This window comes from Sinocyclocheilus anshuiensis, unplaced genomic scaffold (genome assembly GCF_001515605.1).
Source record: "Sinocyclocheilus anshuiensis isolate Anshui unplaced genomic scaffold, SAMN03320099.WGS_v1.1 scaffold918, whole genome shotgun sequence".
NCBI lineage: Eukaryota > Metazoa > Chordata > Actinopteri > Cypriniformes > Cyprinidae > Sinocyclocheilus > Sinocyclocheilus anshuiensis.
Genome location: NW_015540946.1, coordinates 869,289 through 883,003, shown reverse-complemented (window position 1 = coordinate 883,003; position 13,715 = coordinate 869,289). Strand labels below are relative to the sequence as shown.

At 37.9% G+C, this 13,715-nt stretch overlaps 1 protein-coding gene and 1 long non-coding RNA gene across 2 annotated transcripts in view; one reads left to right on the top strand and one right to left on the bottom strand.

The window, feature by feature from the left end:
• LOC107689789 (uncharacterized) overlaps positions 1-6,067 on the top strand; it is a 15,977-nt gene extending 9,910 nt beyond the window's left edge. The window contains exons 2-3 of the long non-coding RNA XR_001634370.1: positions 303-306; positions 5,829-6,067. This is a non-coding gene — a long non-coding RNA (uncharacterized LOC107689789). The remainder of the gene's footprint in view (positions 1-302; positions 307-5,828) is intronic.
• Positions 6,068-6,902: 835 nt separating this feature from the next.
• LOC107689818 (baculoviral IAP repeat-containing protein 6-like) overlaps positions 6,903-13,715 on the bottom strand; it is a 118,795-nt gene continuing 111,982 nt past the window's right edge. Inside the window, exons 69-73 of the mRNA XM_016487983.1 lie at positions 12,490-12,651; positions 12,071-12,148; positions 11,338-11,514; positions 7,943-8,083; positions 6,903-7,855 (exon numbers count right to left, since the gene is read on the bottom strand). Coding sequence (XP_016343469.1) covers positions 7,676-7,855; positions 7,943-8,083; positions 11,338-11,514; positions 12,071-12,148; positions 12,490-12,651 — 738 coding nt within the window. The 3' untranslated portion in view covers positions 6,903-7,675. The remainder of the gene's footprint in view (positions 7,856-7,942; positions 8,084-11,337; positions 11,515-12,070; positions 12,149-12,489; positions 12,652-13,715) is intronic.

Sequence of the window (13,715 nt, the reverse complement as noted above, 5' to 3'; positions counted from 1 at the left end):
CTGATCCTGGTAGAGTAGACTACAATGCCGGCTGTTCTGACTCACAGACTGTAAGTACGTTTTTTATATTTAAAGAATTTGCCACTGATGATTCAAATGCGAGTTTTGAGCAGAGTAGAGTAGGGCTTGTTGTTTGTCGTTTCTCCGATCACAAATGCAGACATGGTTTTACGTTTATGCGGCAAAAGACAGTATAAGTCATTATAATCCGTAATTATGTCCCCACTGGATGCAACAAATGCCTCGTTTGCAATGTGTTTTATTGGTTTTGTCTCGTCGCGCCGGGACACATGGAAACACAGTATGGTAAGGGGCGTAACATTTCCGTCACACGCTTGAGGTATTCGGCCAATCACAATGCACTGGATAGCTGGCCAATTAGAGCAAACCTCGCTTTTCAGAACGATGAGCTTTTTAAAAATCTACGCGTTTCAGAAAGGCGGGGCATAGAGGAGAAACAATAATGTACAGTATGTGGAAAATAATGTGTTTTTTGAACCTTAAACCGCATAAACACATTTCATTACACCAAATACACAAAATAATGTTCTTTTTAGCAACATCATATGACCCCTTTAAGTTGGGGTGTAACATAGCCTACACAAAAATCACAGTTTGGTACGCTCCATGTGTATATGCATGTACAGCAGGTGACAAACAAAACATTAAATTGCTATTTTTTTGCTTTTTTATTAAACACTGCATTACTGAAAACACTATGGTTTGTCTTTAAATAAAAAGTCTGTCAACCGACTGCAACAAACTCTTCGTACTGCAGTTAATGGTGCAGTTTTAATGGAAGATGTTCGAATTGCTTCCATTTTTGGATGCAAATTATTTTAGCAAAATGTATATTTATGCATTATGTAAGTTATGCACACACAGTAACAATTTACTGTGAAATTTGTAATTACATTCAACAAAACTTTGTAAATGGTAAATAATAATGGTAAAATACTGTTAAATGTTAAAAATGAGAAACCATATAATTTATGTAAACTGACATTTTCAGAAACCGCTATGTGATTCATCATTTTATTATATTTTACAATCTTTTTATCTTACATTTATATTTTATTATACATTTATATTTTACAATCTGTCGTAAAATTATGTATTAAGTTTATGTTACCTTTCATGTTATTTAGTTGAAATTAAGTTTTATTGTGATGTGTATCTGATGTTGTTTTGTGTCTATGTGCTAACACTTTGCATTGTTTATACATGTTTATTAGGCACTGTTCATGGAAAGCCAATTTTTATGGCTTTTCTGTATTTTTTACTACCTGTTTTATTATGAATGGTTTTATTTTAAAAGTGCAAAACAGATTTTAGTAGCATGTGTAGTGTGCTAACTGCTATACCACAGCTCTGCACTCTAAAAATTGTCTTGGTTTCCCAAAAAGTGACCAGCAAAAGTTAATTTACTTTGTCTACAGTTAAAGGCAACATGAAATTATTTGAACTACACCATGCTCACACTGAAGGTAGAAACATCAGCTCATGAAAGCACAGTACGCATGGCTAACTCTAACAGCCTATTATTTTTGAAGAACAGAGGATGTAGCTCTTTCTTTCTGCTTACTTCTCCCTTTTCCCTCCCAATCTGCATTATTTAAATCTTAAGCACTGTGTGGATTTCTACAGCAACGATCCATGGGATCAGACCTCCGAGTAGCTGCTGGAGTTGTGAAAGACTATGCAAACAGGATGTCTTCAGTCCCTCACAGTGATTTATCTCAGTGGCCACTGGAGTCTAATTTACCGAACTGTCAACTGCACACCAGCTCTCAAATGATTGAAGCCATTTTTCAAGGTCTTGGATCTGCGACTTCGAATGTTGCGGCTTGTTTGGGGAACAAAGGGAAGCATGTCACCGGTCCGACACAACAGAGGCAACACCTGCAGGGCGCAAAGAGCCATACTCCAACACAAACACAGCACCCTAGGGAGGAGAGGAGGGAAATAGCTTCCAACAGACAGAAAGATAAAGGCAGAGAGAAGATCTCTCAGTAGAAAAATACTGAAAGAGAACATCCGTGCAGTCTCAAGAAAAAAAAAAAATACGGCAGCGGTTGTTTATTGATCCCTCATAAAAGATTATACAAAATTCCTCTCTCAGCTATTTTATTTTACCCTTTCATGTCTTTTTACTGGTGTTTGCTGTGGCAAGCATCACTATTAATGTTGCACATACTTATGGTGAGGGAAATGAACAAACCCCTAATCCTATGTGTTAAACTTTGGCATGGCAAGTTCCTGTTCGTGCTAGAAATATGAATAATACCTCAAACCAATGAAGCTTATTAAGTTGTGCTGATACTTTTGTAAGCAACTGGACTTTTTGCCTGATGGATGATAAAACATTGAACATATTTAAAGGCACAATATGTAAGATTTTTTTATTAAAATATCCAAAAACCACTAGAACGGTGTTATATATTTTGCTGACTTGTGTACTTACATTATCCCAAATGTTTCGAAGAATGTTTAAATCCAGAGAAATAAGCCATTTTAACTAGTGACACGGACCGTGTCCATAGTGTCATTGTGTCGCCTGCCAATGACGTCATAACCCCTCGATTTCCGGTTTTGTAGAAAACATGGAAACACCAAAGATGCTTTAATAAATTTCCCCATATAAAAATGAGGTTGTTACAAGTTTTTACCGATGATACTGTTTGTGATAATGAACATAAATATACATCTCCATCCTAACTCAAGCTACTACTGTCAGCTCAAGCTACTGTCAAATGTGCATTTATAAGAGACAAAAAATGTAATATTGTCAATATTGCACCCTGCACTGCAAACTGTGCTGAAGATACATGTCATCAAAGTCAGGCGACACAAACCTGTTTCATGATTTGAAACAATAATACTCATTAGAACATGCGGAAACTAAGAAATACTTTTTTTCTATTAAGATATTTATTTTGTTAAGGAAAATGACAGGAAAAATGTAAAGAATTCAAGTGATTGTCATGTTCTGACAATGAAGAGTAGTTTAAAACCACAGTTAACAGTCTGGTGTCTACAACTTTCACGTAGGAGCAAAAAATCTGCCTTTAAACTTGAAAGAAATAAAGAAAAGAAAATTTATTGTGATAATTATCGATATCGACTAATATGAAACATTTTATTATGATAATTTTTTTGGCCATATCGCCCAGCCCTATATATATATATAAATTCCATACCAATGCCCTAGCAACAAATCAGACTAGATATCCCATAAAACACCATGGACACCACCCAGAACACTGTCATAGCAACACTTTAGAAACACCATTGCATAATCCTAAAAACCCCTTAGAAATGCCCCTTGCAAAAACCAATAACTCCTAGATATCCCATAGCAACACCCTGGCAACCACCCAGAACACCATAGAAAACCCTTTGCAATGCCCTAGAAACCCCATAGTGATGCCCTAGCAACAAACCCGATGATCTTAGATAGCCCATGGCAACTCCTAGAACCCCATAGAAAACCCATAACAAAGTCCTAGAAATAGCAAAGTAAAGCCTTAGCAACCCACCAGAACATTCCAGAAAACCCTATAGCAACACCCTAGCAACAAACCAGACCATACTAGATATCCCATGGAAACACCCAGAGCAAATCTAGAAAACCCATAACACCTTGCAAATGCCATAGCAAAGGCCAGACCATCCTAGATATTCTTTAGAAGCACCCTAGCAACAACCTAGAACACCTTAGAAAACCCATAGCAATGCAAAGCAAAAGCTTAGCAACCACTCAGAACAACCTAGAAATCCCATAGCAACACTTGCCAACTACCTACAACATCCTAGCACTATGAGTGTGACTTTTGCGTTTTCTACAAAACTACACAATATAACAAAATAAATAAAAATAAATAAATGAAGAAATAAAATATACTTTTTTTTTCCCCAAGACCAAGACCAGACCAGCACTGCTCAAATTCATCTGAAAGGTCCACATTTACTGCCTGAAAAATGTCTTATTTTTAAATCATAAAATACAATTAGAATAATAAGACACTTTTAGAGCTGTTACCAATCAAATGAAATCTCTACTGACAAAATTCATCTTTGCACTGCAGTGGTGGCACAGAAGCTGCATCTGAATTGGTACAATTACAAATGCATAAATAATCTTGAAAATAATGTTTTAAAACTAAAAATGTGTTAATTGAATGTCTTGCTCTTGTGATATTGCTTAATTATATCATATTATAATATAAAAATCCAGATCTCATACAAGCACTTTTTTTGCAACAATATCTTGAATTTTGTGGGTGCATGTATTAAATTTTGGTGACATTTTTGACACAATCCCACAATAATTTCTGGCCTGGCATAACAGTATAAATCCGTGGTTCTCAGCCAGGGGGCCAGGGGCCCACTATGGGGCCTCAACAAACTTCCAAGGGGGCCTCAAGATGACTTTAAATTATTTAAAATAAAACAAAACAAGCATTAAACTTAACTAAAACAGGTAAAAATCCAAGATATTTCTTAGTTTTTGGTTATTTTTTTATAATGGATATACATCTTTTAGTCATGCTAAGCTCTAAAATATTTTGGGTGAGTGGAGGGGGGCCTTCAAATATCATTGTGGACCGAGACAAGACCAAGACCATAAAAAAAAACCGTTCTCGAGTTTTACAACACTAGTTCACAGCGTTTTATCTACATTATTCTCTTATCAATAATAAAGTTCATTTGAATTTATAAAAGAAAATAGAGAGACAGAGATGGACACGGAGAAAAACACATGGAGATGAATCACTATTCTTTGACCTGTGGATCTGAGCAGCTACATGAATCTATCTTTAACCCAGCAAACACCCAAATTCATGCTGTAAAGCCCTTCTCACATACAGTGCATGCCAATGACACACAAATAAACACACACACACTAGTAGTTAACGTGCAGGGAACACACACGCTTAAAGGACAAGCCTCATTAGAGTAAATGTCACAGAGGCGTTATATTACCTGTGAACATGCACACTAAACACAGAAACAGCACACTGTGCTAGTTTAAAAGATGGACACTAGCCCTGACAACAACAGCTCTGTTTTATCCACAATTTGACGATCAAATGCATGCATTTAATGGATGCAGGAAAACGCTGAAGCGCGGCTGTGCGTTCCACATCCTCCTGATAAATCAGAAGAGAGAGGACAGATACAGTCCCTCTGCTCACGTAGGGCTGCCAGAAATAACATCATGACCTTGCAATTAGTCAACTGGGGAGGATCCATCTAACATCTCTGAGCGTGAGCACGTGTGCGAATACACGGTCATGTCATGGCACAACTGCTCAGCAGCTCACCGGATCACAATCACACTCTGGGTTTAAATACACTCGATCAATAATGGATGGGCTGAGCGCTCACACGCCTTCATTCCTTTGTGCTTCTCAGTGGGATTCCTACAATTCTGCCTCTCTGAAGACGAGAAATGCTCAGAGATTGATCAATATCTCTTCTAAAATGCTGAGATTTAGACCAACAGGACCAGCATGCGTCACGGTTTTGTTTTTTCTTACTAAAGCTTAGGAGAGATCCAAACTACATGGATTTTATGAAAAATTGAAGATGGTTCCATTTCAGATTATCTCTCAAGACCAAAATGCGATGTCTGTCTGAACAGTGATTTCTTTTTCTTCCATTCTAAAACAGAACTAAACACCAATGGATCTAATTTGCAGTAGTTCTGAAATGTCTTCACTTTATTGGCATAAGACACTTTTATTGACAAGGGTACAAAACAGGGCCTGAAATTTCAGATGTATGTTTTTTTCCCATAACTATTCAATAAATACAGTGTAAAGCCTGATTTGTGTGCTTTTGTGTTTTTCTAGCATTAAACATTAAATAACCAAAAAGATATATAATAGCATGTAAAGTAGATAAAGGTATCTGAAATCAAAACAACAGACAAAATTAAAAAATAAAAACGTTGACTACATGTAATGAAAGGGTGCAACTGATGTTCACGCCTGTAAGCCTGTAAAGTTTAGGGTACTTTTTTTAATGTCTATTTTTTTTTTTTATTTAAATTTTTTTTAAATACGTCTTATGTTCACAAATGCTGTATTTATTTTACAAAAAAAAAACTGTAATACTACTACAATTTACAATAACTGTTTTTCTATTTTAATTTATTTTAAAATGAAATTTATTCCTGTGATCAAAGTAGAATTTTTAGCAGTCATTACTCTTACAGACTTATAGTCTTCAGTGTCACATGAATTCTAATATGCTGATTTGGTGCTCAAGAAAAGTATCTTATTATTTTGATTATATGACCACAACAGTTGTGCTGCTTAATATTTTTGGAAATCATGACATGTTTACTTCAGGACTATTCAATAAATAGAAAGATCACAAGAACAGTATTAATGTATTTACTATCACTTTTTATCTATTTAATGCATACCTGCTGAAAGTATTTAAAAAAATCTTTCTGATATGGTAGTGTACATTTTTAAGGAATGTTACCTCATTATGCAAAACTTTGGGGCAATTAAATATTACAATTCTTTGGTATTTAAACTGACTTAACAGTAATCTTACTAATATACATTAAATATCAATTAAACAGATACAAGTTAAAATTATACTATGATTCGAACTGTTGGATACATTAAAGAAGGTCAAGGACTCCAAATTGATGAAATGTGCCACATGCATTGTATGCATACATCCAGGGTTTCATTCATCTCATTGTCTAGCACAGTTTTAGATACTTTTACGTCTGTAGCTGACAGTGATTTGAAAACTGATTATCTCTCAACCGGTCATAATTAAAGAGGAAAAGATCAAAGTAAACCCTGCTTACGCACGCGCACACACACTCACCACAATCTGCCATCTACAGACCCACATTAATTAGTATTTCCAAGCAAAGTAAAACAGGTTGCATTTATTAAACTTGCACTTAAAAGCAGAGAGAGGGCAAAAACAAAACGTGCTATTGATCAGCCTGAACGAGAGCACCCAGTCCATCAGAGCACTTCTAAACGTCCGTTTCAGGCTTTATTATTGAAGTGTACATCTGTAGAAACCAAAAGCACTGTCAGAGGGTCACCAGAGGATCGGGGGGACTCAAGAGTGTGTATGGGGGCGCGTGTTCGTTACGTTCTTCTTTTAAATAGTTCGCTTAAAGAATGACCAGTATATTCTCACTTACAAACTGTCCTTGCACTAACAGTCCAAAAGAAAAGAAAAAAAGAGAGAAATGAACATTTGGTAAACATTCTCCACTAAAGGCAGTTCCCTTATATATACTGTGATTTTATCTTTCATTTTGTTTACATAAACAAGTTTAATAATATATCAATCAGTGGTTATTGAACAATTTGGGAAAATAAAGGAAAAAAAGCACAAAAAAATGATACTCTTTCACAAGTAAATAAAAGGATCTTTTCTTTTCTTTGTTTTCTTCAGGGCAGAGCATAGAGTTCAGCGGTTCGTCTTGTGTTGGTGGGTGTAAGCGGATTCATTTCCTTGTACTTTCTTTGCTTTGACTGTCCTCTCTTTTTATGCTATTACATAATTAGATTCTTACATACAAATATTGACAAAAAAAATGGCTTAATTACCAAAGCCATCCAGTCTTTTTTCAATATCAATGGATAGTCAAAGGCGGTGGGCGGGGCTTCAGGGGGACAGGGGATCATAGCTGGCCGTCGCTACAGTGGGCATCCGGGCTGTCCGTCTGCTTCTCTGCGTCCTGACCCGGCAGCTCTTTCACCATCAGCGAGGTGCTTTTCTCGGAAAACTCCTCCCCGTCCGGCTCCAGGCCTTCAGGACAGGGAAGCTTCAACAACTCTTCTCTGAGCTGAGCCGTGTGCCTCTGCAAAAAAACGCATGGAATCGGTTTTAAAGACACAACAAATGGCACAATTTCCATTTGTATGACAGTGAACACACAGTGTTGTACCTTTAGTGCAGCTGCGTGATGAGACATGGTTCGTCCGACTCTCTTATCGCTGCTGTACTGCTGAATATCACAGATCCAGCCCTCGCACTGGGCCATGATCTCCACTCGCTTCAGATAGAAGTGCCGATGGATCACCTGCACACACACACACACACACACACACACACACACACGCACACACGGTTAGTGCACAAAAACACACTCTCAGTGTTCTTCGAAAAGCGAATTGTGTATCAGTTCTTGTACAGCCCATAAATCAAATGTAAACCTCGTATCCAATTATAGTAGCACCAGAAAACAATCTGCTGATCTTTGGATTGAGACTCCATTGACCAGATGACCAATTGCACTGCACAGATAACCAGCAGTCATTGCCTGTCTGTACATGTTAACATGAATAAACTAAGTGGCCTTTTCAGTAACAAAGACCATAGGCAGGAAATAAAAGAACTCAAAGCTCACACAGACACACACTTCCTAGTAGTACTCCGACTCTGTCCGAAGGCAAGAGCTGATTCACTTGTTCATTCTTCATTTGGATTAGTCTCCTAGATATTCTTCCTCTCCATCTCAATGTGTTTTCTAAACATGTCATACAGTGTACTAAACGGCAGATGTGAGGAGTGTTAACAGCCGCCGTGCCACCCTGATTTAACACCATCCAAAATCACTTCCCCCAGACCTCAGGAGTGGTTCTTAGGTGTGCTTAAAACAGTAAAAAAACACTTGAAATGGACAATAACTGCAAAAATACCATGGTCAATAAATGGTCAAATGTAGGATAGTTTGACTATATGTTGACTGGCAACGCTTCTGAACTACTGTAGGTCATCATATGGCTTTCCATTAAAGCAAGATTTTTGTCAAATTTGAAGTTCAAAATTGCAAGAATAAAGTAATAGCATTATGAGATTAAAATCAATGTATGAGAAAAAAGTCGTAATGTTATGAGAATAAAGTAGTAATGTTACAAGAATTCATGTTTTGCACAAAAGGATGTTTTGATAAAGTAATGTTTTGATAGAAAATGTTTATTAAGAGAGAAGTAGGTTATATTTTGAGAATAAATTCGTAATGTTTTGAGAATGAAGTTGTAATGTTACAATAAATTTGCAATGTTCACTGAACAAAGTCATAGTGTTAGGGGAATAAATTCAGAATGCTTTGAGAATAAAGATGTCATTTTTACAAAAACTGATGTTTTGTTTGTTTATTCTCAAAACATTAGGACATTGAAATCTTCTAAATAATTTGAAATCTAATTAAATTTGTAAAAAAAAAAAAAATCCTCGAGGCTCTAGTGGGAAAATGCTCTTACAAACAGCTTCTGGAAATTGACCTGCTGTGTCTTCACTAACACACAGCTGTGTGTTTCCTCACACACACACACACACACACACACACACACACACACACACACACAATCTCTCTCAGGATTAAGACATGCACTTTAGCCTGCTTGCAAAAGCGAGATGTTGCATGGCTCAAACTTCTGGGGGGAAAAGACCGAGCGCAGATGAGAAGGATTCAGGAATGAGTGCTTGTGATCGATGGTCTTGCCAGTGTTGCCATGGAAACCCCGGTGGCCACTACACATCACTCTCTGGCTCAGAGCTCAACCTCACCGGCCTTATATCTCTCTCTTTTGCTGTCTCGCTTCATCCATCCTTCATAAATCTATCTTTCTCTCAAACACACAAAGCCTCTCCCATAATGCCGCATTTGTTTCATATTCATTCAGTTCCCAAAGGAACATCTGTAATCATACTGGGAAGCGAGAGAGAGATAGAGAGAAATGAAAAAGGGTTAGGAACAGAAACTCCATTTAAAAGAAAATGAACATGAGCATAGCTACCAAGTAAGGTTGTCGTGCAGGAGCAAGTGTGTGTGTTTGTGTGTGTTTCCTCCCTCTTTTGACGTCAACAGCCCACCATTTATGAGAGAGAGAGAGAGAGAGAGAGAGAGAGAGAGAGATAGCTAGGTGTCCTGCTGATTATTAAATCGCATATGTGAATCTGTGTGGATGTACTACACTCAAAAATGCAGTTTCAAATAAATCTAATGGTAGATGACGCAAGAAAAATCATTCGACAAAAAAATATTACTTAAAAAATATTTGATATATACACACACACACCTATACACACAAATTACCAAAATTAATAAAAAAAGAATATACTTAATTAAGAAAAAATAATTTAAGTTAAATAAAAAATTACTTATTAAATTAATTTTGTGCTACAAATTTGTGCCTGCCTGCAACATGCTAATGGCAAACTCTAAACTATCAGAATCAACTGTGAGTGGAGTTACTTCTCTGTAAGGATGCTGACTATGTAAGGAGTAGGCAGCTGACTAGTTTTAGCACAGACCACCCCAAGCTGTTCAGTTGCGTCTGACAAAACCAACTTCCACCTTCTTGTAGATGACGTCACAGGTCTCTCCTACAGCAGCTGAAAGCATATGTTTGAGGGGACGAGAGAGAGTCTACACACAGCGTCTACACATTTTATACATCCTTGACTCCTTGCATGCTCATTTGGACTAGTTTCATTATATATTCACCAACTAGAATTCTGCATAATTATGCAGATTCTGTCTGCATCAATACATAATTCATTAGTGAGTATGCCTAGTATTAGTACAAGCCGGTCGGTGTGTGGCCTGGCTTGGTTCTGCCCAAACGACAGTCCCACAGCCCTTTATCCCTCTGAACAATGCTCTGGTTGACATGGCAACAGCCTGTTTAGTGTCCACTGTGGGATACAGAGGTAATGTACCAGCCCCATAACTTCCTGAGGTGGCGAGGCAGCCGCTAGGCATGACATCAAACTCACAAATACCAGCTGAAATGCCCATACTAGATTTAAGATGACATGGACCGACAATGCCAGTGTGACTTGTGACGCCAGGTGGTCCTTTCTGGTTTCTTCTAAATGAAAAGCTCCTGATATTTGACAGTCTGAGGGAGTCTTCAGAGATTATACGAGGTGAACACTCACAAATACACATGCATGACCCAGATACCTAGAGTTAATGCATGCTTTTGATCTGATCATGGAATTGTGAGTAAGTTTGTTAATTAGATGAGTGCACATATTTGGATCATTTCAGCACATTCATGATTCATATGCCTCATTCAATGACTCACTATCTTCACTCATTTATATTCCGATTCAGGCCGCCCATCCTCCTCTCCCCCTCTCTCTTTTCACAGTGTATGGATGATTGTTATCTGCTAGTGGGGGCCATATCAAGGATAAAAGGAAATCAAAAACAGAGGGGAGAAGATGAGGTGTGGAGAGAAACATTATCTATCTGAAAGTGATAAAAAAAAAATGTGCACGTAAAATAGGACAACTTAGAATGTACTGCTAACAGAGGACAAAAATCACCACAGAAGGGTTGCGGATCTGTTCTAGCATGGCCCACTTGACAGTGGCCTGTCGAATGTTTCCGTCGTACTCTCTGGAGCTCTGCGTTCCACTCGGCGTGCCCCGGGAACGCTCGTAACCTGGTTCGTTGAAGTATGGCTCAGCCACCAGAATCAGAGACTGGATTGACACCAGCACCTAAAACACACACACACAAACACACAAACACGTTTTAGAAAGCCTAGGAGGAATGACACATGGGTCAAGTGGAAGAGGTGAAGAGCACACCGGCTCTCACTGACCACAGCACTACTGTGTCCCTGTGCCTGATTTCCATTTATTGATCAGCTGGACGCTAACTGTAGCACTAATCAATGGAGACATTTCTATGAACTGCTGGCAGCAGTACATGAGCACAAGTGTGAGAGAGAGGAGCAGAGCCTGATCAGATCAATATTACAGGAGGAAACTGCTCCCCTGCCTATTATTCAGAGAAGTATGATGGAGAGAGGGAGGGAAAGGGGTTGAGATGTGGGAAGATAATTACTGTAGGGAAACCAGGATGAGAATGTTGTAAAATCAACGGTCGATGTGCAGGTGACGGTGATATGACTAAATATTCTCTAAAAGTGATGAAATGAGAGGTGGTCTTTTCCGGCAGTTCACTGCTTCAGATATACTGGAAAGAACCATCTGCATTTGTGCAATCGGTATCAGAAGCAAAATCCTTCCCTCCTACTGGGTATTGGCTCACCTGTAGAAAGCTAGAGGTCTGAGGGTTCCATTTCTCCTCGGGACGCCCGTGCCAGGTGTTCAGGATACTTAAACACACCTGGTTGTTACAGAATGAATGAGAGACAGTACCAAGAGATCAGGATTAAGTGAAACAAAACAAAAAAAAACATAATTAAACTAAACAACATTAAGTCACATAAACATATAAATAAAATATTTTTTTATCCATTGGCCAATATTTGACCATTTCTGAGAACAGAAACAAAATAATATAAAATAATAAAATAAAATAATACATACATAAAAATATAAAAAATAAAATAAAAAAAAAACATTCATTTTTATATTTTATATACTAATTATCAGTATTTGCATCAGGCACTGTAAAACCAATATTGGTCTAAAAATGTCCTGAAAAAAAAAAAACGTGACACTCACCTTGCCATCGTTGTAGAGGTTTGGATTAAAACGGACGCTGTGGCCGCCGGTGGTCTCCAGATTAACCAGAGGAGGGGAGTTTGGGTAATCTTGAGGAAAATAGACGTCAAATTCGAAACAGCCATTGGCATATGGTGTGTCTGCAGGCCCTGTTATCAACACCTGAGACAAAAACCAAGAAAACAGCCATTAAAAGACAGCGACCCTACATTCATTCAAAGACGACAAACATTAAAATCAAAAACATTGTGTTGAACAGCACTGGAATGATTGGCATGTTTAAACCAGGTCTATAGGGGAAGTTGCACTGACACACGCAAAGTGATGTATCCCGCTTCCCACAGAAGGAGTGAGAGAGAGGACGATCGGAGGACTGTCATGCCATCCAGTGAATCTTTCTCCACTGCAGGCAGTAGAGCTGCATTTAGGCATTAAGACTGTTTTGACAAGACCATTCAAATGCAATACAAAACACACACACAAAGCTGTGCTCACACACTCGGTGTAGGTTAAATCCGGAAAGTTCAGTTTACTATTAAAGGGGTCATATGATGCGATTTCAAGTTTTCCTTTCTCTTTGGAGTGTTACAAGCTCTAGAAGATCTGTAAAGTTGCAAAACACATTTCATTACACCAAATACACAAAATAATGTTATTTTTAGCAGCATCATATGACCCCTTTAATGTCCATTAAGATTGTATGAAGCGTGGAAGAAGATAAAAAGGCCTGTTAAGGGTCAGTGTAAGCAGACAGATCAGCGAGTGACCAGTCTGTCTGGGGCTTCGCCTGTGGTCTGGCCTGCCCGGGACATAAAGCTCAAGCCAGACACACTGACATTTAGACACTCAGAGAGGAGCCCGGGTCAAAAGCACATCTCAAATGTCATTAGGAAGAGTTTGTGCACTCATGTGTGTGTTAGAGACCACAGGACAGCAAGACAAGCAAGTGACTCCTGGGATTCTCTGCAGTTGTTTTGTCATGCAGCAGAGATCGAAAGATTCATGTTGACCCACAGTAAACAGCAAGGCGGGACAGTCATGGGTTGTTCTCATATTCAGCACTGATTCTTATTGACTGATTCATTTAATTAGTCAATTCACATGATTTGATTCTTTAATTTGTTATAAATTATAAAAAAGTAATAAATAAATAACTTGTTTGAATTGCCACTCAAGTACAAAAATATTTTATATATATATATATATATATATATATATATAGTGCC